The following is a 24616-nucleotide window of genomic DNA, read 5'->3' as shown; positions in this document are numbered from 1 at the left end:
CTGTGTCTAGAAAGCAAGGTGTCACAGAAGGCATCCAGCCCCTTCTTGACAGACATTCCCTGAACCTCGGGAGGAAGGGTGGGACATGTATAACCAACCAACCCATTTAGAGGAGAGCATTCCACAGTCTCTTATTCTCCACACTTTGAGCAGAGAAGGGGTTCTGTGTCCATTGTCTTCTACTTTGAGAAGCTCCCTCAAGGCTTGAACACGGCGATGGTGCCACAAATGTTATGGGAGTTACCGACTCCTTTCTGATTGGATCGACTGGCCTGTCTGTGAGGTGGAACCTGACACTGTTCAGGAGGCTGAGAACAGACGCTAGGTAGGTTATAGGTCCTGGGAGAACCCAATACTGTTGTTCTCGCTCCAGTGAGTCTCACTCTGGAAATGGGACTGAGGACATAGGCTGAGGTGTGGGAGTCAGGGCAGCTCCGCCCAAGGGAGCACAGGAGAATCCCAGCTACCCTGGAGGAGGGAAGCACAGAGCAGGTCCTGTGCGGTGTGGAGTGAGGAGGGCAGTGTCCTGTGATGTCCTTGCTGGGACCTTTGAATACACAAATCTATGGGTATAGTAGTAAGTCATTAAGAGTCATTTTAAGGCTGTGTCAATTGAGCAGAATAATAGCATTAGGTATTCTCCCCTAGGACCAATAACCTCTCTAGCCATATATCCTTGGCTCCGTAAACAAAGTCGGGCATAAGGTCCACCTCATGGATTGGACATTAGATCCAATTAAAAAAAAATAGTTGGTAACTCTCACAACATTTGTTCCACTATTACACCAGTCGGCAGTATCTTGTTAAGTCAGTCATTTAAAAAAAAATTAAAAATTAAGAAAAAAAATCCTACTTGTTGGGCTCAGTAGAAGCCACTTGCCACCAAGCTTGGAGACTTGTTTTTAATCCTGGAACCCACCTGGCCAGAACACAGAATTGACTTCTGTAAACTGCCCTCTGACCTCCACAGCCCTGGCTGTGGCACACTGGAACTCACACTTACGGCCCACATAGCCATGGGCCACCCAGGGGCCTGGAAAGGAGGGTAATGCTAGGCAGAGACACATGGCTCTGGGTTTGCTTCAGGAATGAACAGTTCTTTTCTTTTTCATTCCCCATTGCTGTTTATATAGCATTTAGCTAGCAAAGCTTAAGCAAAAGTCTCTATGACCCCCTATCGGCGTTCCTTTCTCTGCACTTTGCTGTTCTTGTGGTCCGTTTGCATCAGAGGACATCTCTCCTTAGATGTTACGCTTTCCTCAGTCAGGCAGCTGCACCTTGTGCCTGAGAAAGGAAGTGCAGACCTGGATGGGCAGACACAATACATGATTTTTAAAAACACTAACTTTCTTAATGGAGAACATTTGCTGCCCATGCATGTATGTGGAGTTTGTCCATCCGTAAATGCTTAGCAGCAGCTGGTTAAAAAAAAAAAAAAAATTACTCCCTAGCGTGAACAATGCTGCAGACTTTCTCCTGGACGTTAGTTGGGGCTACTGTAACAAAATGCCTAGTGTAGGCTGGCTGCTTTAAAGACAAAAATGGGAGCTGAGGCAGAGGCAGGCAGAGCTCTGTGAGTTCGAGCCCAACCTGGTCTACAGAGTGAATTCCAGGACAGCCAGGAGTATACTGAGAAACCTTGTTTCAAAAAAACAAATAGGGCTGGAGAGATGGCTCAGTGGTTAAGAGCACTGACTGTTCTTCCAGAGGTCCTGAGTTCGATTCCCAGCAACCACATGGTAGCTCACAACCACCTGTAATGAGATCCGGTGCTCTCTTCTGTATACATAATAATAATAAATAAATAAAATCTTTTTTTAAAAAAAATAACCAAATAACAAAAAAAAAAAAAAAGAAGAAGGAAAAGGAAGGAAGGAAGGAAGGAAGGAAGGGAGGGAGGAAGAAGGAAAGGAACCCCACTGGGGAGGTTGAGGCAGGCAGCTGGAGTTCTTGATTGAGCTTTCTCTCCACAGAGAGGCTTCCCATGGCCGAACTTTGCTTCCCTTTCCCATGGCAGGAATTCTTGTATTATGAGAATACAATAGTAATGGCTGTTGGAGATGGTGTATTTCTAACTGTCCTCGGTGGCGCGTGTTTTAAGTCTTGGGCTGTTTCACTGTCGAGTTAGGGGTCCTGCCCATCTCCAGACAGGGTCTTGGAGGCCACCTGACATACACCTGCTTAGACCTGAAAGGAGGGGACTTGGAGAACCAGCTTCGCAGTGAACCTAAATGGCATATGACAATTTACCAATATAATGTGTGTTTTAAATGCCTGCTTCTTTTTCAGTGTTGAACCCAGGGCCTCATGCATGCTAGGAAAACACTTTACAACTAAACTGTATTCCCAGCTCAAGGTCCACATTCTTAACCCCATCAGTATGTCCAGTCTGGCAAGAACTGAATCAGTAAAGAGAACTCTGCCACTTTAAAACCAGTGCCCACTAACAGGTACTGAATAGAGCCTTGAATTAATATGATTGTACCTCCTCATAACTGGGTCCAATATAAGGAAACAAAAACATGGACCTATGACTATAGAAATTGGAAACTGAGTCTCCCTGTAGTGGCTCTAAACTCAACTCACTAGGGACACTTAGGATAAAAAAAACCTTTAAGATTCTTGGAGAAGCCAGATGGTGGTGGTGCAAGCCTTTAATCCCAGCACTTGGGAGGCAGAACCAGGTGGATCTCTGTGAGTTCGAGGCCAGCCTGGTCTACAGCATGAGATCCAGAACAGGCACCAAAACTACACAGAGAACCCCTGTCTTGAAATACCAAACCAACCAAACAAACAAAAACAAAAACAAGAAGATTCTTGGAGAAGAGCACACAACAGTGTTTTCTGGATTTTAAGGGCAAGGCACGTTTTGTGCTGGATTTCAGCTTAAGTTACTGTTTTCAGAAGCCGAGTGGAACCGAACACTGTAAAACAATGCCAAGAGCAAAGGAAAGAAAACAAAAACCCAAAGGGGCTCCCCCATCGGTGGTTCCTGTTCTTCAGAAGTTCCTGAAGACCTATCAGAAGTACTGTGTACAGTCTCGGACGTCCCCGTGTCCCACCATCCAAAGGGACCTTAGGAGCAGCATTGACAGAGAGCAGATCCTCAGGAAGGTAAGTGGGGGGACTCTGTCCTCTGAAATAGACTCCCTGGGCTTGGTCCAAAACTGACTCTCCCCCAGCTCTGCATTGCCTGACATTCACAGCTCTGCTCACCAGGCACCATGTGCCCGCTCCACTCTTCCGCCCCGCCCCGCCCTGGCCATGCACCTGCCCCCTGACTGCCAGCTTGTGTCTGCCTGTCGGGAACGAGTCCCCCGAACCTCACATAACATCACCTTCTCAAGCTCCTCTTTAAGCTGCCTTCTTCCCTCTGATTCTGGCCTCCCTGAGTCGCACCCTCCTTCTCTCTAGCTCTCTTCCCAGCTGCTGTTCCTCTCTGCCCACCCCATCTGCCCTGCGGGTTTCTCCACTCCCTTCTTTTTTCAGTTTCTACCAAATGTTCCCACACACATCTCCCTGTTCCAGTGAGAGGCTTCCCACAACTATTCTTTTAAAAACTCAGGTGTATGTGTGTGCGCCTGGTTGTCTGTATGGCACCGCACCTGTGCAGGTGCTGGCAGAGGACATCAGATGCCCTGGCAGTGGTGATGCCCAGTGTGGTCCTCTGCAAGACCAGCAAGTGTTCCTAACTGTCAAGCCAGCTCTCCAGCCCCACATCGTCCTTTGGGGAGGGTGGGGGTAAATAATATTGATTAACTTCTTTTTTGTTTGTTTTTGTTTTGTTTTTTTGTTTGTTTGTTTTTTGTTTTTGATTAACTTCTTAAAGACTATTTTTTTTTAGTTATATGTATGGAGAGAGGTGTGCACTTGAGTGCAGGTACCTAAGGAAGCCAGAAGGTATTGGATCCCCTGGAGCTGGAGTTACAGGACATTGTTAGCTGCCCAACATACTCTCAACCACTAAGTCATCTCTCAAGCCCATTAATTAACTTTTGTTTTTACTATAGTTCTTTTAACTAGCCTCCACCAAACTTTTTATTACAACCATCATCAGAAATACAATTAACGTCCCCATCCAGTATGAATCTCTGGGTAGATGCAACTAACTACGAAAGTTGGAAGCATGCTCAGGTGAGGGGGTCTCCATTTTGATTATGGATATCATTTAGAGCCTTATGAGGGGCAGGATAAATAGGTCAGTGGTTAAATACTTGCTGCTAGGCGGGCAGTGGTAGCACACACCTCTAATCCCAGCACTCTGGAGGAAGAGGCAGGCGGATCTCTGAGTTCAAGGTCAGCCTGGTTTACAGAGTGAGTTCCAGGACGGCCAGGGCTACACAGAGAAACCCTGTCTCAAAAAAAAAGAAAAGAAAAAAGAAGAAAAGGAAAGAAAAGAAAAGAAGGAAAGAAACTTGCAGCAGGGCAGCACACCTTCAATCCCAGCACTCGGGAGGCAGAGCCAGGCGGATCTCTGTGAGTTCAAGGCCAGCCTGGACTACAGAGTGAGCTCTAGGACAGGCACCAAAGCTACACAGAGAAACCCTGTCTCCAAAACCAAAACCAAAACAGAAAGAAACCTGCTGCTTGAACATCGTGCCAAGACTGGTTCCCAGCACCCACAAGGCTCCTCTAACCCCAGCTCCAGGAGATCTGATGCTCTCTTCCAGCCTCCAAGGGCACTGCACACATACACATAGACATACACACAGGCAGAACCCTCAATAGGCATAAAATTAAAATAGATAACCTTTAAAAAAACAAGACCTTAGGGCTGGAGAGATGGCTCAGAGGTTAAGAGCACCGACTGCTCTTCCAGAGGTCCTGAGTTCAATTCCCAGCACCCACATGGTGGCTCACAGCCATCTGTAATGAGATCTGGTGCCCTCTTCTGTGTACATAATAAAAAAAAAATTATGAATCAATCATTATTATCCTTGCTTTGTAAGATGCAACTCAATGGTTTTTCTTGCCTTTCTATTTCCTAAAAGAAAAAGAAAAAGCTGGTTGTACAAAACTAAATTGATTTTTGTGACCTAATAGTGGCAGTAACCTGTAGTGACTCTGCCCTACTGTCATGAGCTTGTCCATGGCAGGAATGTTATCCTTCGGCTCCCCACCACCCGGTACACAGGCAGTAACTACCTCAGACATTCATCCCGCCATCTGGTGGCAGGATTCCTTTCCCTCACATTCGGATGCATGGGTGTCTCTTATGATGGCCACCTATCATTTTCTCATGCTCCAGTTTATGCTTGTAAGAGCTGGTGACGCCACCGCAAGCCGCCCGCCTATTTCCTTGGAGCCTTTGCTCAGGGCCATTCGAGATGAGAGCTACATGATGGGGAAAGAGATCTGCGTCTGGGGCCTCCAGCTGACCAACCCCGAGATCGCCAGGCTCGTGAGTGTGGTTTCAGTTTCTCCACACCCTAAAATTAAAAACAAGCACACCACACCCTGCATTCCAGATGTAGTCTATTTTATTTCTGACTTATTGATAAGCTGCAAGATTTTCTTTCTTAAAAACAACATTATTTTAATGAGATTCTTCAAACTTATTTTAAGTAAGTTTTCAGTAAATTTTAAATAAGTCCCATCTTTTTTGTCTGGTTGGTTGTTTTTGGTTTTTGTGGGTTTTGTTTTTGTTGGTTTGTTTTGAGACAGGGTCTATCAGTGTAGCCTTGGCTGTCCTGGAACTCTGTAGACCAGGCTGACTTTGAACTCAGAGATCCTCTTGCCTCTGCCTCCTGAATGCTGGGATTAAAGGCGTGTACTACCACCACCCAGCAAGTCCCACATTTTTAAGAAAATGTGGAAAATGACAGAACTAATATCCATAAACCCACCTCCCAGTTGTAATATTCCCCTTTTGGATTAATTTTTTAAAAGATTTACTTATTTAACTTTATGTGTATCAATGTTTCACCCACAGGCATGTATGTACTCCACATGCATCCCTGTCAGATCCCCTGGAATGGGGGTTACAGGAGGTTGTGAGCTGCTGTGTGGGTGCTGGGAACTGAGCCCGTGTCCTCTGCAAGAGCAACAAGTGCTTTTAACCCCTCTACCATCTCTCCACCCCATAATATACTCTTTTAAATGAGTAACACAGACAAATACTGACCAATGTAATACAAAGCTTCAGTTCCTCTCTGCCCCGCCTATTTCCTAACGGTGGTATCTGCCTAAGGGAGATGTGTCTCCACCAGGCACACACTAACACTTTTAGCAATATGCATGCATGTTGTCTACATAAGTATGATTTTGTAAATCAGACTTTCACTCACATTTTTTGTCAAGAATCACCTATGTTCAATAACTTTAACCGTTATTCTATTACATATACAGTGATAGATTAATCTCCTTTAGAAATTGAGCTTCCCTTATTGCAAGTAAGAAGAACTTCACTTCTGGAAAAGTCAAATCAGATAATCAAGACCAGCCCTTTGGCTGAGAACCAGATAAGCTAAACACACAGGTGCATATGCATGCATGCACACTTATACATGATTCAAAGGAGGGTAGAGGTGTGTGTGTGTGGGGGGGTGCCCCTGGAATATTTAATTTAAAAGACGGTAGCTGAGAAACTTAGAAACATCATCAAGAAACTAAGCTGGCTGTGGTGGCGCACACCTTTAATTCCAGCGCTTGGGAGGCAGAGGCAGGAGGATCTCTGCGGGTTCCAGGCCAGCCTGTTTACATACCAAGTTCTAGGCTACCCAGGGCTACGTAGTGAGACCCTGTCTCAACAAAGCAAAACAAAACACACAGAGAGAGAAGTTGAAAAGCTTGCTGTCGGGCCTTCTCTTTTAGACTTCCCTTCCCCTTTAGCAGCAATGCCCCCTGAAACCTGGAGACAACGTGGGCAGTGAGATCGGAGGGGCTGAGGCCGTGGAGGACCAAACTGACCAGGAAGCAGTGCTGGGTGGAGGAACAAGACTCAGAACTCAAATAAAAGAGATCGTCCGCAGGAGGAAGGATGTTGTTTGCTTTTCACCTTGTTTCAGTCCACCAATAGTAACGCTGACTAGGACACAGGGCTGGAAGCCCTGGGTTTTTATTGACCCTTTGTGCAACCAGCTCAGCCCACACTAGCTAGTGGGGGCAGTGGGGAGAGATCTCACATCATGCAGAGCAGCACCCGCCCTGTGGCTACGGCTCAACTTTTCAACCTCAGCCAAGGGATCATTTGAAATCCTAGATCTGACCAATATGTCATTACCTCAAAAGGCCCTTAGCCTTCCAAATCCACCCAAGCCCTCCAAGGCTTCTTCTGTTCTGTGCCGGTTGGAATTGCTGAAAGGCAGCCTGGTGCCAGACCCACAATTTGAGGTTTTAAATGCTCTTTCCTTTCAGGCAGGGATTTAACCATCACTGGTATCCTTGGTTACCACAAAAATGACCTGTCTGTGGACCTCTCCACTATGGAGCAGATGCGGCCCACTCCAGCAGCAGCTTCCTCATTAAGAAATCAACATCTCCTGGCCAGTGAGACAGCTCAGCAGGGAAGGTGCTTGCTGCTTAAGCTCAATGACCCCAGCTCACACCCTAGAATCTACCTAAAGAAGGGAGGAGAGAACTAACTCCAACGCACACAGTAATAAATTAAAAAACAAAAAACTTCTTTTGACAAATCCAGGCCTGGCAGGATGGCTCAGTGAGATAAAGGCATACGCTGGGCAAGCAGCAGTTCCAGCCCCAGAACCTAGGCAAAAATGAAAAGAGAGAATCAACTCCACAACGGTATTTTCTAACCTCCACATCCATGCCACCGCAGACATGCATCCATCCCCCACAGAATAGTAATAAACGTTTAAAAATCGACATCTGCCATAGAGTGCAGAAGCTGTCAGCATCCTAGGCTGTGTGCAGGCTAAGGCAACAGCTGCTTCTGGAGGCTGAGGCCTAAAACTGAGGTGTCAGAAAGGTTTTCTTCCTGTGTCTTCACAGGGTCCCTGTCTTGTGAGGACACTAGTTGAATCAAGTTAGGGTTCATCCCAAGATCTCATCAGAACACAGGCACCTGGCGCCATGATACAGCCTTCTGAGATCCTGGGTTAGTACTTCAGTATGTGAGTACGGGAGAACTCACAAGTATTATTTAGCCCATAACACATGCAGTATATCATTTCATCACAGGGCTGCATGTTTCTCATATGATTCTGCAATGAATCCTTGTTTTAAAAAGGAAAACTCCTCTATTTTCATGCTACATTTTATGCTACAAGATGTAAAAAAACGCCGGGCGGTGGTGGCACACGCCTGTAATCCCAGCTCTCTGGAGGCAGAGCCAGGCGGATCTCTGTGAGGTCAAGGCCAGCCTGGTCTACAGAGCTAGTCTAGGATAGGCTCCAAAGCTACAGAGAAACCCTGTCTCAAAAAACAACAACAACAAAAACAAAAAAAAACAAAGATGTAGAAAAACATCTCGGAGGCAAATATGTTGAGGTCGTTCGTAGCCTTGACTTGGGAACCTGTGAAAACTCAAGAGCACATTCCTTGTCCTGACGGGAGTATTTTTTCATCTTCTAGGCCTTGTTTCTGGAGTCGAAGGGACACACCACTTGCCCGGTTACCACCCTGGAGATCATTAATTGCAAGATGGACCTGTGGTCTCTGGGACGACTTGGGAAAGCTTTACAGTTCAGCAGTTTGCATTTGCTGGTCCTTGATTACTGCAAGTAAGGCTGAATTGGGGGCTCTGGCAGGCTGGGCCTAAAATGGTGACTGCTGGAGAAAGTAGAGGGACCCACATCCAAGTTCCTGCACCTCCTCAAGACAAGAGAACCTTCTAGCTGTCCCCTGTGCCCAAGTAAACGCTAGTGTCCCATTTGTACCTTCAACAAATGTTTGTTGAAGGTGAGCTAGTGCTAGGTACTAAGGGAGATGTAAATAAAGGAATGTGCTTGTGAGTCACTTTGCAAGCTAAATATTGTGAATGAAGGAGGCCAGTTATAACAGGAAGGATGAGAGGCTGGACTTCCTTACAGAATCCTGCTGCTGCTGGGGCTTCCTAGACTCTGCCCACCACTGCCAGCTCAATCATCATGCCCGAATCATCATGCCCATCTCTGTTCTACCTCAGCATTTGGAGCCTCTTCTCCACGTGCTCCCTTGAAAGGATGCTTCAAATCAATCATTCTTTGCTCTCTTTGCTCTGAAATCTGACTTCAGATCCCCTTCCCCCCTTACAAGACCCCCTTTGTTTCAGGGTCAATCCTGCACCATCTCTCAGCCAGCCATGGCCTGAGAAACTAAGATCAGTAGACACACTTCTAGCTGGCCCGGGGAAGACTCTGAGGTTAGCCTTGTGGCCTGTTGGTGGGAACACAGCACAAAGGTCCTTGAGCCCACAGATCTGCAGAGAGACCAGGAATGTTAAGCACTCAGGATTGTCTTTCCAATGGGAAAGATGGAAAACCTGTTCTTCCATCCTGAAAGCTGGGATTTGGAAATGATTAATACCCTGGTGATGTGCGTTATCTGTTGGGCAGACCACATCAGGTTCCTCCAACCAGGGTTGGAGGTGGCTAGTAATCTAAATGACCCTTACAGTCAGGGCTCCCCAAGCTCTCACAATCAGGACTGGAGATACTTAATAGTCTAAGTGGCCCTTACATTATCTGTATAGCCAGAGACACCCCTAAGCTCCCATGACTAGGACCAGAGGTGGCTAATAGCCCAAATGACCTCTACACTATGTATGATTGACACTGGGCCAGACCCTTCTCTGGGTCCTTAAACTAGTACAGGTAGCCTATCTCTAGAAACCACCTTCTTGGAAAAAATGACCTGTACCCTGAGCTGAGTGTCAATGTAATTATGCTTCCTTGTGCACCAGGGATTGTGTTACACCAGGAAACTTTTTTCCAAATTATACTGTGTTTAAATCTACTGGGAATAAACTGCCTGGCATCAGGCTCCACAGAATCTTGATCTAAACTGAGTTTTCTTTTCTTTCTTTCTTTCTTTTTCTTTTTTCTTTTTTTTTTTCTTTTTTTTTTTTTTTTTTTTTGGTTTCTCAAGACAGAGTCTCTCTGTGTAGCCCTACCTGTCCTGAAACTCACTCTGTAGACCAGGCTGGTCTTGAACCAGAGAGATCTGCCTGCCTCTGCCTTCCAAGTGCTGGGATTAAAGGCAGGCACCCACCACTGCCAGGCTCTAAACCAATTTTCATTCACACCTCTTCATGGTTTATTTCCCTGCCGTGGCCAGCTGCAGCCTTCCCCTTGGCCTGTGATACGGTTTAAAAGCCATGGGGTTTGTTCTGTCATTTCAGGTTTGGAAATGAAGAACTTGAGAGTATCTTCTCGGGCCTGGAGACCAACCAAAGGCTCCAAGGCCTCAGTCTGCGCTACTGTGGCCTGGGGCCTCAGAGTGGCCCGAGGCTGGGCTCTGTCATCAGCCAGAGTGCCATCTGGTGAGCTGCCCCAACACACACACACACACTCACACACACACACACACACACACACACACACACACACACGCACACACGCACACGCACACGCACACACACACACAATGCCCCCCAAGCCTTGCTCGCCTTGTCTCTATTTTGACTCATTGCACAATGCATCCTGGTGGCTAGTTTTGCCTTTTCACTCCTTCCTTCCCTTCTCCCCTTCCTCCTTCTTTCCTTCCTCCCTCCCTCCCTTCCTTCCCTCCTTCCTCCCTTCCTTCCTCTTTTCCTTCCTTCCTTCCTCCTTTCCTTCCTCCCTCCTTTCCTTCCTCCCTCCTTTCCTTCCTTCCTTCCCTCCTTCCTTCCTTCCTCTTTTCCTTCCTTCCGTCCTTCCTTCCTCTTTTCCTTCCTTCCTCCTTTCCTTCCTCCCTTCCTTCCTTCCTCCCTTCCTTCCTCTTTTCCTTCCTTCCTTCCTTCCTCCTTTCCTTCCTTCCTCCCTTCCTTCCTCTTTTCCTTCCTTCCTCCTTCCCTTCCTTCCTTCCTCCCTTCCTTCCTCTTTTCCTTCCTTCCTCCTTTCCTTCCTTCCTCCTTTCCTTCCTTCCTTCCTCCCTTCCTTCCTCTTTTCCTTCCTTCCTTCCTTCCTTCCTCCTTTCCTTCCTTCCTTCCTTCCTTCCTTCCTCCTTTCCTTCCTTCCTTCCTTCCTTCCTTCCTTCCTTCCTTCCTCTTTTCCTTCCTTCCTTCCTTCCTTCCTCTTTTCCTTCCTTCCTCCCTCCCTTCCTTCCTTCCTCCCTCCCTTCCTTCCTCCCTCCCTTCCTTCCTTCCTCTCTTCTCCCTCCTTTTTTTTTGTATGTATATTTCTGTAGGGTGCACACATGCACATGGAGGTCATAGGTCAGCTTCATCACATGTCCTTCCTCAGTGCTCTCACCTTGTTTTTGAATCGGGGTCTCTCACTGGCTTGAAGCTCACCAAACAGGCTGAATGCCAGAGAGCTCCAGGGATGCACCTATCTCCCCGCTTCCGACTCTGGGACCACAAGCATGTCTCCATGCCCTGTGCTGTTGTTTTCTAGACTTCATTTGAAATTTATCTCTTTTTTTATTTTGTTTGTATGGTGTATGTGTATACACATGTACATTTGGAGGTCGGAGGAGTACATCAAATGTATTCCTCTGTTGCTCTCTATTTCTTGAGACAAGGTCTCTCACTGAACAGCAAGTTTGCCATTTCAGCTAGACTGGCCAGTCAAGTTCCAGAGACCCAACTGTCTCTACCCCGCAATGCTGGACTCACAAGGATCTGTGGGTATGCCTAGCTTTTACAGGAGTGCTGGAAATTTGAACTCAGGTCCTCTTGGTTTCATAAGTGCTTTACCCACCAGCCATCTCCACGGCCCAGTGCCCAGTGTTTCTCTATGGGTTCTAGAGACTGAATGGGCTTGGCAAGCACTTTACTTAATAAGCTACTTCTCCAGCACCCCCCTCCCCTTTTTTCTTACCCTTAGGAGAAAAGGCCTTTAGTGAACTTTGAGAACCAAGGGCATCTGCTGAGGGCATGGTCTGTGATGTTGGCATAGCCAGTGTTTTATGACATGATGGAGCTCATGTTTACTCTATCCATTGACCATGTTATGTTAGTTAGTTATGAGCAGTTATGCTCTGTCAGACAAAGATCTTAAATTCAAAGTTGCAGTGGGTCTGACAGCCGATGGACAATGTTTTCCACCCTCTTCTCCAGTGAGCTGTACCTGGATGGAAATTATTTGCAGTGTTCTGGGACTCTGGCCCTCCTCAGACCCATAGCAGAATATGCAGAGATGCAGGGGAAGGACCGGCCCACCTCAGCATCACCACACGCTGGAAATCCCCCTCTGCTTCCCCAAGGTGAGCACTGGGCACCACTTCTAGGCTGCCCCTGTTGGTTCCTGAAAGAGGACTCTGCTTTATAGGCAGGTGGCCTCCTGAGTGCTCCCTGGAGAGCTTCTGAAGTGTGTAGGAGGCAGAATAATCCTCCCCGCCACCGCTGCCGCATGCATGAACCCCAACAAGGTGTCTCTGTCCTGACCTTCAGCACCTGTGAATATGACAGATGTCAGGTCAGGAGACCGAGGTGGACCTATTCTCCTAGACTAGCCTGGAGGTCAAGTCTAATCACAATGACCTTCATAAGAGGCAGGCAGGAGGGAGATGTGACAGTGAGTGGAAACTGAGGCACAAGTGTTCTGGGCTGGAATGTGGGTGATCTCTGATCTCTGGAAAAACCAAAGAAACATTTCCCCAGAACCTTCAAAGGCCCTAGCCTGAAGATGTCCTGACAGGCATTTGTAGGCTCCATTTCAGACTTCCAACTTCCAGAACAGTAAAGTAAAAAGCTTATATCTCCTCAAGTCACACCCACCCCTCTCCCTCAACCACCCACCCTCAGTTCCCATCCCCATCCCCCCTCCCTCACCCCACACCCTCATCCCCGCCACCACATCTGTTTCCTTCAGTTTTGTGAGACAGAGTCTTGCTATATGGTCCCAGGCTATAACTCACCATGTAGCTCAGGCTGGCCTCAAATGTGTGCTCACCTTCCTGACTCTACCTTGTGAGTGCTGAGATTACAGGCATGAGCCTCCACTTCCAGACTTTAAGCTTGTGTTCTGTTAACCCACTCAATTGGCAGTCATCAGAGCAGTGACTGGAAACTAATATGCCACATTAATCAGACTTACCAGGTTAGTAAAAGCAGTTCAAACAGGATTAAAGAATATCTATGTGTGGCCGGGCGGTGGTGGCACACGCCTTGAATCCCAGCACTCAGGAGGCAGAGGCAGGCGGATCTCTGTGAGTTTGAGGCCAGCCTGGGCTACCAAGTGAGTTCCAGGAAAGGCGCAAAGCTACACAGAGAAACCCTGTCTCGAAAAACCCAAAAAAAAAAAGAAAAAAAAAAAAGAATATCTATGTGTGATACACATACCAGAGCCCCCTGGGTACAGCTATCTACAGAGATGACAAATTCAGGAACTAAACCATGGCAGCAGGAGCCCTTGAGTTTGCAACCAGGGCCTCTTGGGTCCCTATACCTACATCGTAGTCCAGGCTCTATGGCCCAGGTCATGATGACCTATAATTGACAGGACTCATCACACACTGCTTGTGGGGAGACAGAGTACTATGCCAAGATGATGTGATTCATAGAGAGACCATGTCCTCACCCAGACAGACAGATGCAGGGCAGATAAACCACCTTTTCATTTAAGTGAATCCTAAGGATGCATATTTATGGTACATTTTAAAGCTGACTGCTTTTAATAATGGATTATCTGTATCGAATGGCTAATAACACAGACAGGGGTAGGCCTGTGTGTGACTCTGAGCATAATTTTCAGGTTCTTCAGCGGCAAGATGAACATTACGATAATGACCTCTCATGTTTGGGAAGGGCTGAGTGGCATGTCCTTGAGGGATATCGATCGCCCTCACCGGTACAGCAGGTTGGCGGTTCCCTAGAAGCACATCTTCTGTCGCAGTGGAAAACTCAGTGGCTCTCTTTTCTGGGGACGGAAGTGGAGATGAGGAGCTGAGAAAAGGTGGCTTTGGGGGAGAGGAAGGGATGCTAAGAACCTGGAACAGACAGTGGCTGTCCCCTGCTTAGGGACTTTCATGGCATCAGAATCACCCAGGTCACTTGTTGGGCTGGGTGATCCAGCCAAGCCTTTCCGTGCACCGAAGAAACCAGGAAACACTGCTCACCATCCCTGCACTGCTTTTACGTTCTTGCAAAGAGCCCAGCCTGCTGATGAATCCTGTACTGTAGCCGTGGGCTCACAGCTAAGTGACCCTGTGCGGGGTGTGTGTGTGTGTTTGTGTGTGTGTGTGTGTGTGTGTGTGTGTACAGGGGGTGTACACGGGGGACAGGGGACAGACTTGTTTTTTGCAATTTTTTATTTTTATTATTTCAGGCCAGAAGAGGGCACCAGATCTCATTACAGATGGTTGTGAGCCACCATGTAGTTGCTGGGAATTGAACTTAGGACTTCTAGAAGAGCAGTCAGTGCTCTTAACCTCTGAGCCATCTCTCCAGCCCCGGGGGCTTGTTTGTTAAGGACTATAAATGTAAAAGCCATGTCTTGAGGGTTTGGCATATGGCAGGGGTGAGAGGTGGAGAGGGGAAAGAATGCCCCATATGAGGTAGAGATGTGGGGGTCCCAACTCCAGTTGTCTCAAGTGGTTTCTCTTAGGGGGAAATTGCAATTCAATATTAAAAGTTTTAGGGGCCAGCGAGGTGGCTCAGCAGTAACAGCACCTGCTGCAGAGCCTGGAACATGGTGGCAAGAGGCTGACAAGTTGTCCTCTGACCCATACAGCACATGCATACACACGTGCACACATACATACATACACAGACACACACACACACACACACACACAGACATGGACACTAAATAAATAAATAAAATGTGATTTTAAAAAGAAAAGCTAGGGTTGGGGATTTAACTCAGTGGTAGAGGCGCTTGCCTAGCAAGCACAAAGCCCTGGGTTTGATCCTCAGCTCCAAAAACAAACAAACAAACAAAAAAAACACACAGAAAAAAAAAAAAAGAAAGAAAAGAAAAGCTATTCATGGTGGCATATGCCTTTAATCCTAGTACCTAGTTTATATAATGAGTTCCAGGCCAGCCAGGGCTACATCTTTAAATAAATAAATATCCACATACACCCACAACAACAACAAAACGTAATTTTAAAAAATTCTGGAATTGTTTTGCCAGAAAGGCAAAAAAAAAAAAAAAAAAAAAGAGCTGGCGGCAGAGAGTGCCTGCCACCGAGGTTCCCTGGGCAGCTCAGGATGGCCTGGAAGTGCAGCACACACCGTGTTCAGGATCTCAGAACATCGGCCACAAAACCCACAGGCTCCAGAGCTTCTCTAGGCTGCCCTCTTCCCACAAGCTAACACTCTCCTTCTCTTGAACCTTACCTTTTATCCAGTTCCACTCTCCATGGTTTCTCAGGTGGCCATAACCAGATCCCATAGGCTTGCTGGCTAAACAAGAGAAACTAAATTTCTCACAGTTCTGGATGGGAAAATCCAAGATCAAAGCGCCAGCCATGGGCCAGATAGAGAGGCTTCTCAGCTCATAGCATGCTTACCAAGTACACACAAAGTCTTGGTTTCACCCAAAACTTCGTAAGAGTTTGAGTCTAGCCTGAGCTATGTGAAACCGTGTGTGTGTGTGTGTGTGTGTGTGTGTGTGTGTGTGTGTGTGTGTGTCTGTGTGTCTGTGTGTCTGTGTGTGTCTGTGTGTGTGTCTGTGTCTGTGTGTGAAGGGGGGTAGAGTTTGCCTGGCATGTGTGAGGTTCTAACCCCAGGACTGGGATGAGAGAGGAGGAGGAGCTGGGTGCCAGCTAGTGTTTGCAGTGGGTTTCATGAGGGATCCTGGGCAGCAGACTGCTTGGAGTTTGGATTTGATCCACTGAAGGGAGTGACCTAACAGACTTCATTTTTTTTTTTTCTGGCATATTTGCCGTATGCTGGGGATCTCTACCTTTGAAAAATCCCCCCCACCCCCGGACAGGGTTTCTCTGTAGTTTTGGTGTCTGTCCTGGATCTCACTCTGTTGGCCAGGCTGGCCTTGAACTCACAGAGATCCACCTGGCTCCGCCTCCTGAGTGCTGGGACTAAAGGCGTGTGTCACCACCACCCAGGCCTTTGAAAAAAATCTTAAAGTTCTAATGAAACTTTTAAATATTAACTTTAAAGTGTACCTGACATCAGCCAGTGGTGGCACATACCTTTAATCCCAGCACTGGGGAGGCAGAGGCAGAGGCAGGAGAGTCTCTGCATTTGAGGCCAGCCTGGTCTACAGAGTGAGTTCCAGGACAGCCAGGACTGCACAGAAAAGCTGTCTCTGAAAAAGAAATAAAATGTACCTTCCAGTGTAATAAGCTTTCAGTATTTCTATGGGCAGTCATGTGTGTGTGTGTGTGTGTGTGTGTGAGAGAGAGAGAGAGAGAGAGAGAGAGAGAGAGAGGGAGAGAGAGAGAGAGAGAGAAGCACATGCATGCCGAGGCTAGAACCCAGTCTGGGTACATGCTAATCAAATGCTCCCCAGCCCAACAAAATGTTCAGAGACTACTCTGTCAGGCTCAGGCACAGGAGCATTCTGCTGCCCAGAGCACCAACAAGTTTATTCTCTTAGTTGTTACAAAATGGAAACATAATCTTATTCTTGGGATGTGGAGGGTTCCAGACATGTTTTCTCTGTGTAGCCCTGGCTGTCCTGGAACTCACTTTGTAGCCCAGGCTGGCCTCGAACTCTCAGAGATCTGCATGTCTCTGCCTCCCGAGTGCTAGAACTATAATACAACTCTTTTTTTTTTTTTAACTTTATGTGCATTGGGGTTTTGCCTGCATGTGTGTCTGTCTGAGGATGTCAGATCCCCTGAATCTGGAATTACAGATAGGGTGAGCTGCCATGTGGGTGTTGGGAATTAGACTAGGGTCCTCTGGAAGATCAGCCAGTACTCTTAACCTCTGAGCCATCTCTTCAGCTCCCCCACCCCATAACCTTAATAACCTTTCTTCATTGTGTTCATGTATGTGCATGTGCAAGCCCCAATATGTCCCCGGTACGCCTAGATGTTTGGGATACACTAGTACATGAAACAGAGCTGGGAGAACACTTGTTCTCATGCCTGGTGACCCCAGTTTCATCCCCAGGACCCACCTGGCAGAAGGAGAGAACCAACTCTCAACCATGTATATCTACACATACATACACACACTACCTACCTACCTACATAAAGAAAGAAAGAAAGAAAACAAAGCACTCTGCCCTTGAGGGGGAGTCTGGGAACACTGTGTTTGTGCACAGGTATGCATGTATATAGATGGTGTCAAGTTTTAAAAGATGAAATAAATACATGGATTCTACATTTTGATAGAAAGAGATAATTGGGGCTGGGGAGATAGATGGCTCAGTGAGCATCTCGCTGTGCAAGCAAGTATAAGGACCTGAGCTGGGCCAGGCAGTGGTGGTGCACACCTTTAATTCCAGCACTCGGGAGGCAGAGCCAGGTGGATCTCTGTGAGTTCAAGGCCAGCCTGGTCTATAGAGTGAGATCCAGGAGAAACCCTGTCTTTAAAAAAAAAAAAAAGACTTGAGTTGAATCCTTAACACTCAGGTAGAAGCCAGGCATGATAGTATACACTATAAGCCATGATTGTGGAAGTGGAGGCAATTTGGATCCGGGGAGCTTTTTGGTCAGCCAGTCTAGCTGGACTGTAAGACACATGTTCAATGAGAACCCCTATCTCAAAAAACAGAGACTAGTGATAGAGAAAGATAGCTAATGCCAACTTCTGCCTCCATACATGCACACATAAATGAGCATATCTGCACACCATTCCTACACACACGCACACATACACAGAGAGACAGTGACACAGAGAGAGACAGACAGACAGACAGAATTTTTAGGTAATAATTGATGTGGAAACAAGAAAAGGAGTGTGGCTTAGGAGTGTAGAGTCTGAGAGGAAGAAGGATAGAACAGGCTATAAATAGAGAACCAGGTCCTTGCTGGCCTTCTTTGAGTGGAAGGGCGGGTACTTGGTGTGTGTCTGTGGGAGTGCCTGTTTATATATGCTTGGGTCTGATCATGCACTTGCTAGAGTAGGCCATCTCTTCCTCCACTCTTCTCTGCTTTACTCCTGGAAGAAAGGATCTCAATGAAGGAGGCTGAGGGAGCACCCAAGGCTGAGGGTCTTTGTGCCAGGATCATCAGGCCCTGTATACACCACAGGGGCAGAAGGCGAAGGAACACGGAGCTCAGACAAACAGATGAGTGTGACAGAGCCTCCATCTGTGTGGCACACAGACTCAGGGAGGAGGAGACACGCTGGGGACCTGCTGTCCTAAGCAAGAGCCATCTTCCCAAGGGAGGCTTGGATTAGAGTAGGAAGTAGAGTATGGTAGCAGGAGGGTCAGATTCTGCAGATTCCAATCGCATGGGGCGGAGGGGGGGGCATTGCGGAGGCTAGGGAAGAAGGACCTGGCATGGCTCTGGAGTGGTACACTACGTGTGTGTGTGTGTGTGTGTGTGTGTGTGTGTGTGTGTGTGTGATGCTGGGGGTCGAACCTGGGCCTCAAACATGCTAGGCAAGCACTCTACAGACTGAGCTACATCCCTAGCCTCAACATTGATACCATACCTACACAGGGGTTTTTTTGGCTGTTGTTTTCTAGGGTGGAGGGGTGTTCAAGACAGGGTTTCTCTGTTTATCCCTGGAACTTGCTCTGTAGACCAGGCTGGCCTGGAACTCAGCGATTCACCTGCCTCTGCCTTCCTCGCCTGTGGGGTTTAAGGCACCTGCCACCGAGGCCCAGCTCCTATACAGTTTTTTGTTTTGTTTTTGTTTTTTTGGGGTTTTTTTTGTTTTTTGTTTTTTTGTTTTTGTTTTTGTTTTTGTTTTTGTTTTTGTTTTTTTTTTTTTGCACCTTTCCTGGAACTCCCTCTGTAGACCAGGCTGGCCTCGAACTCACAGAGATCCACCTGCCTCTGCCTCTGAGTGCTGGGATTAAAGGCATGTGCCACCACCGTCCGACCCTATTATACAGTTCTTAATGCATGCCAACAAAGTGTGTTCCTCCCTAACGTCTGAGTAACCCCAGGAACGTGGAGCCGCGGTTAGAGAAAGCTGCGGCACATAAGGGGGGGGGGGGGCGACAGCAGCTGCAGGATGACCTGGGAGCCCTGCTTGGCTCTGCCGAGCTGCATGTTAACCCCTAGCCTTGCAGCAGGGAAATACAAAGGGCAGACTGGGTGATTCTGACGGTGTTCCGCTAATTCTCTCCAAGAGAAACACACTTGCACAAAGCATCTATTAAATGAAGGCAACCAGTCACCAATACCGAAGTGTGCCCAAAACCATCTCCTTGACTCTGACCCTGCACCTTTTTTTGTTTTTAAACCAGTGTGCCGGGGAGGAAGCTCAACTCTGAGCCAGATTACGAAATCTTCTGAAGCTGTAACAGAGAAAAGGACCTCACAGAGGAAAAGGGGGAAGAGAGGTATTTTGGTTGTCCTTTCAATTATTCCTTCCACGCCCTTCACCTTCTAACTCACTCCCTATGTGTCCCTGGTGCATAATTATCCCCAACAAATCTTCAAATCAAATGTGGAAAAAGAAGATCCAATGTCTTGTGACCTCAGACAAGCCACCCATGAATAGTTTCACCATGTCTGCCAGGGAAATTCATCATGGGCATTGTCAACATTCCAGAAAAGCATGGTTTGGAACAGTTCTTCCAGGAGCTGCCAGCAAGGCCTCAGAATTCGGGTTACTCAGAGTTAGAACCAGGGTGACCATGAAGGGGCCTTGAGAGAGATGGAGAGGGGCAGAAACAGAGAGAGAAGGAGGGGGGAAAGGAGGAAGGGAGGAGGGGGAGGGAGCCAGGGGTGGGGGGACAGAACTCTGAGTAGGATTTACTGCCCTCGGAGCCTCCCAAACACTAAGTTCACAGTCTTTGCAGCCCCAGCCCCGGCTCCTGGCACTCCTACCCTGCCTGGTTCTCAGCATCCCACATGCAGGCCTGGCACCAGAGGCTCCCCTCCAAGCGTTAACACACTCGAGTTCTAAGGACGCAGTGCAGAAGTGAGGCTGGGTGTGTCATGAAACAGCCTCTGGGAAGCTCCTCCTGGTGCAGCCTGAGTCTGTGTTCTGGGCATTCAGTGGTTTATACGTTGCCTTTGTGGGAAAGACAACCAGCTGCGTGAGTGGAACCTAATCCCCGTGGGTTCTTTCTTCTTCAGTCGGAATCTGTTCTTGTGTGGTCTTTTTTCTGCCCTTGAATTATCTTTGAATCTTCTCTGTGAATACTGCTACATTAGAAAACTACAGACTCTTGTGATTCAAAAGCCACATGAAAATGTAAAGCAGGGTGCAAGCCCCTCATCTCATTGACTGGGGGACAGAAGGAGGATGAAAAGGAGTTCAAGGTTATCCTCAGCTACAAAGCTAAGTTTGAGGCAAACCTGGGCTATATGAGGCCGCAGGGGAAGAAGAATGGCGGGGATATAAAGCAAGAAAGCATGCCAGGTCCTGTTGTGCTGTCTGCCATGGATGTAGCTTTCCCATTGGGTAGTTGTAATAGAGAAGGCAGTCAACGTTTCCAAGTCTAAAGAAGTGGCCTTTGGTGTGTTCTCTGGACCAGCAGAAGGGCATTCTTCTCCAGAGCTGGCTTAGAGACAAAGTTTTAAGGACAAGCTGACCCAGGGTGGGATAAGAGAAAACTTGGACAAGGAAGTACATAAGTAGAAAAGACCTTCCTGATACCATCCGGGAACCCAAAAGTTTGGCCAAGACAAGAGAATGCAGGAGGCTGGCCCTCCTGAGGGAATGGATCACATTAAGAGACTTACAAGCCGAAACAAAGGCTTGGATTTGACCCAGGAGACAACTGAAGCCATTAGTCTCCTCAGCCTGAACTCAGTGGAACAATTTCATCTGTTATATATATGCTTGTATTTTCAGTGATAACAAAACTTTAAAATACCTTCCCAAAGGCAGGGCATGATGGCACACACCTCATGAGGCAGAGGGGGTTGGAGCTATAAGAGTTCAAGGTCAGCCTAGTCTGTATAGAGAGTCGTAGGCTAGCCAGGGCTACATCTAAAAAGGAGACCTTCCCTTCCCACATTGGACAACTGCTTAACAGTCATAGGGAGTTAGGGGAGAGAGTCCAGTCTTTGGTAGGGGCTAAGATGAGCTGATTTGTGCCATGCCCTTGGGTGAGGAGGCCAGATGGTGTCTATTTGGTCCTAATTGGAAACAGCCAAAATATTTTCATGCATACCCCTTGGTGGACAGGAGGGTTTTGGGCCTAATGCTTGGAAAGGCATCTCCATAGTACCTTCTGAGGCCAAACTCTACTCAGAAGCCTAACCTCTCCCCCTCACTCTCCCCTCATTTGGAGTCAGTCCTAAGAATATATACAGAGATAAAGGTATCAAAATGAGACAAACTGACACAAGGTGGCCATCTATAGTTTGATGGTGGAGCATAGTACTCTGTGTGGCTGCCTGCCTTTGTACACATGCGTGGCCTGGCCATTCTGCATTGGTGCACCACTGAACACACAGCATCATTAAACCAGTGCTGTTTGACACCCCAGTCATCAGAGGCCCCCTGAGAGCTTGGGCACTACCCTGAAGGGCTCTGAGGAAAGGCTGAGGTCCCCAGTGGGGCTGAGGCTGCTAGTTCAGAGAAGTCACAGAGAACCATGTCTGCAGACTTGAAAACACTGACTGCTGGGCTGCTCAGGCTCATCCAGCCTCAGTGGATCCAGCTCTGAGACCCAGGCTCTCAGAGCCTTCCACAAGGGTACAAGAGTTTAGAGGTTGGTCAGCCTTCAAGCAGATGGCTTTTCCACAGCTAGTCACAAACTGGTAAAGGCTAGGAGTCACCAGATGGTCACTAGGAGTAGCCACCTGAGGATAACATGGTTCTCCTGGGCCATTCTGCTGGTCCTGCCATGTCACCTCAAGGCCCCCCAAATTCCCAGAAGACACAGTGGGGAGCAAGGAGTGCCTGGTCTGGGCTATTCTTTTCCTAGCTGGAGCTACACTGTGTAGCAGTCCCCAGGGCTGTTTTTGTTCTGGAGGATTTAGGAGGAGAAAGGTCAATGTGTTACTTAGATATATGAACAGGGTCAATATCCGATCCTAAAATGGTCCTTCCAGGATCTGAGTGAGATCCGAACTTGACTACAGTAGCAAGCTGTCATGTTCAGTTCTCCGAATAAGGCACCATTGTTCATACCACAGCCACAGCCCACAGAAATACCAGTGGCAGTAAGGAATGCAAGAGCCCAGTCCAAGAGTCAAGATGCAATCTTCAAAAGCTGTATTAATTCAAAAACAGGAAATTACCACTTATAACCCTGAAGTCCCTGCACTTATGATTTCATCCTGGGGTGAGAGCTGAACACAGAATGGACACCTCTACAGAAAGGTGCCAGGATGCCTGGTGTGAATCAGCCAACACTCGCCACATTTTGCTTTCTAGAGTCCCACCATCAAACAGATGAAGTTTTTGTTCACTTTCATAAAACTGGGTGGTACATGGGAAATCGCACGTCTGTTGTCAATGGGAGGATGTTATATTTAAACAGCTTTAAAAGAATTCTAAGACAAGGAAGAGCTCTCAGCAGGCCTGGTGTCTACAGATAAGCCCGGCAGGCCCTGGTGCCTACAGAGTGTGTGGTGCCGCTACTGGGCCTGAAGGAGATCAGGTGAGAGAGAGGATGAAGCTGTCTGGGAGGATGCTGGTTCCATGAATATTTACACTTGACCTTTGGGATCTGGCCCACAGAGAGCGCTCAGGGGAAGGAGTGCCAAGTGTTAGGGCTGGAAAGAGGCCATTCTAAGCAGAGTGGCCCTTGTCCCCTCCCCACCACCACACCCCTATGAGAAATAGCTCATAGGATGAGGAGGCTATTGTGGTCAACCCTGGGGAGTGTGGCATGGGGGAAGCCAGTGGCCCCTAACCAAAAGTGATGCCCATCAAGCTGCAGCAGTCTCATGGCTTTGACAAAATACCTGGCCGGAAGCAATTAACGGAGGAAGGGTGGATTCTGACTCACAGTTTTGGAGAGCTCTTAGCCCATCGTGGTGGGAAGCACACAGCTTTGGGAGTGTGTGGCAGAGCTTTACACACAGCAGCCAGATGGGGAGCAGAGGCCACCGGCTGGAACCAGAAGTGGGAATAGCACTCAAGGCCAGCTTCTGGTGACATATGATTGCCAACTTGCCAAAACAGCACCTCCAGCCGGAAGTCACACGTTTAAACACATGAGCCTATGAGCATTTCGCATTCAGACAACGACATGGAGCCTTGATGGTTTTCAGTATTGTTTGCTTGTTTGGAGTTTTAGGGATTTTTGTTTTGTTTAGGTTTTTGTTGTTTATTTGCTTCCTTTGTTGTTTGGTTGATTGGTGTTTGGCTTTTGAGACGATGTCTTTAGTATCCCAGGAGAGCCTTGAACTCACTAGTAACTGAGATGGCCTTGAACTCCTGGTCCTCCTGCCTCCATTTCCTGAATGCTGACATTATGGTTTCAAAGTGGGACAGTGACATAGTGGAAATGAGTTGTTGATCTTGGGCAACTCTCCAAAACACAGAGAATGGGCCATGTGGAAGATGGAAACTCATTCAGCTGAGTGGACCTGGGCCCGTCTGCAAAGTGGGTTCCAGGCTAGGTGTGCCAGTGTCAGAAGTATACATCTGACCCTTTGGTAGGTGGACACCTTGTTAGTAAGTTACCAGGTTACTTGCATGCAGTGTTCGGGGAACTCAGGGAACCCAGAAATGACACTGGGAGGCAAGGCACCACTATTTGCTATGCTCTTATGGTCCTTGACACTGGCCGTTGAAATTGCTTCCCAGCCACCCCTCACAATGATACTGGTAGATGGGATCATGGCCTCTTGTACAGTGAGGTTCAGAGATGTTAAGGAACTTTGTAGGAGCCACAGGACATCTCAAGAGAGGTTTGAAACCAGGTGTTCTGTGCATTTCTTGTACCACCCCGCCTCTGAAGCACCACAGGGCATGGCTACTCCAAAGTCGGTTCTCGGTGACAGAGATGTGCATGCAGACAGCTATTGTTAGTGAATCTGTTTATTTCTTTTATTCTTTGTGTGCATTTTGTCTGTGATCCATGTGCATGCCTGGTGCCTGCAGAGGCTAGAAAAAGAGTATTGGATCCCCTGGAACTGGAATTGTAGACATTTGTGCTGAAAATGGAACCCAGGTCCTCTGGAAGAACAGCTAGTGCTCTTAACTGCTGAGCTATCTCTCACCCCACACCTTGCTTAGTTTTAAAGTAATAAAAATAAGATTAAGTAAAAATAGAGTGAATCCAGCTGGGGCAGATAAAGTATGACCAGGGCTGAGTGTGTCCTCATCTGAATTCCAAGGAGTTTGTTCTCCACACAGAGAGAGGAGCTTGGTGTTGCTTTGGCTAAAGCCCCAGAGCAGGACCGCTGCCCTGAGTGGCGGCTGTCTTCCTGACTTCTCTGAGAGTTCCTGAAACTCATGAGAGGTCCACAATTCAATCTGGTCCATTTGTTGTGGGCAAAGATGGTGCTTTCATTACTCCTTGATGCCAGATTTGGAGCAGCTGAGATAGTTTTTCCATGGGGATGCAAGCTATGCCCAGTTAAT

The 24616-nt window shown here is 47.6% G+C and overlaps 1 protein-coding gene across 2 annotated transcripts in view; it reads left to right on the top strand.

Annotated features, from left to right (window-relative positions):
* The window catches only part of LOC118587493, a 41519-nt gene that overhangs the window by 1190 nt on the left and 15713 nt on the right, over positions 1 to 24616 (top strand). The window contains exons 2-7 of one of the 2 annotated variants that reach the window (XM_036193505.1): positions 2905 to 3114; positions 5249 to 5401; positions 8533 to 8681; positions 10280 to 10420; positions 12140 to 12285; positions 19365 to 19460. In XM_036193505.1, coding sequence (XP_036049398.1) covers positions 2935 to 3114; positions 5249 to 5401; positions 8533 to 8681; positions 10280 to 10420; positions 12140 to 12285; positions 19365 to 19460 — 865 coding nt within the window. In that variant the 5' untranslated portion in view covers positions 2905 to 2934. The remainder of the gene's footprint in view (positions 1 to 2904; positions 3115 to 5248; positions 5402 to 8532; positions 8682 to 10279; positions 10421 to 12139; positions 12286 to 19364; positions 19461 to 24616) is intronic. The other variant, XM_036193506.1, reaches the window with a different exon arrangement.

This window comes from Onychomys torridus, chromosome 7 (assembly GCF_903995425.1).
Source record: "Onychomys torridus chromosome 7, mOncTor1.1, whole genome shotgun sequence".
In the NCBI taxonomy this organism is placed as follows: Eukaryota; Metazoa; Chordata; class Mammalia; order Rodentia; family Cricetidae; genus Onychomys; species Onychomys torridus.
Note: the sequence above shows the minus strand (reverse complement) of the source record. Positions and strands in the feature narration are given on the sequence as shown.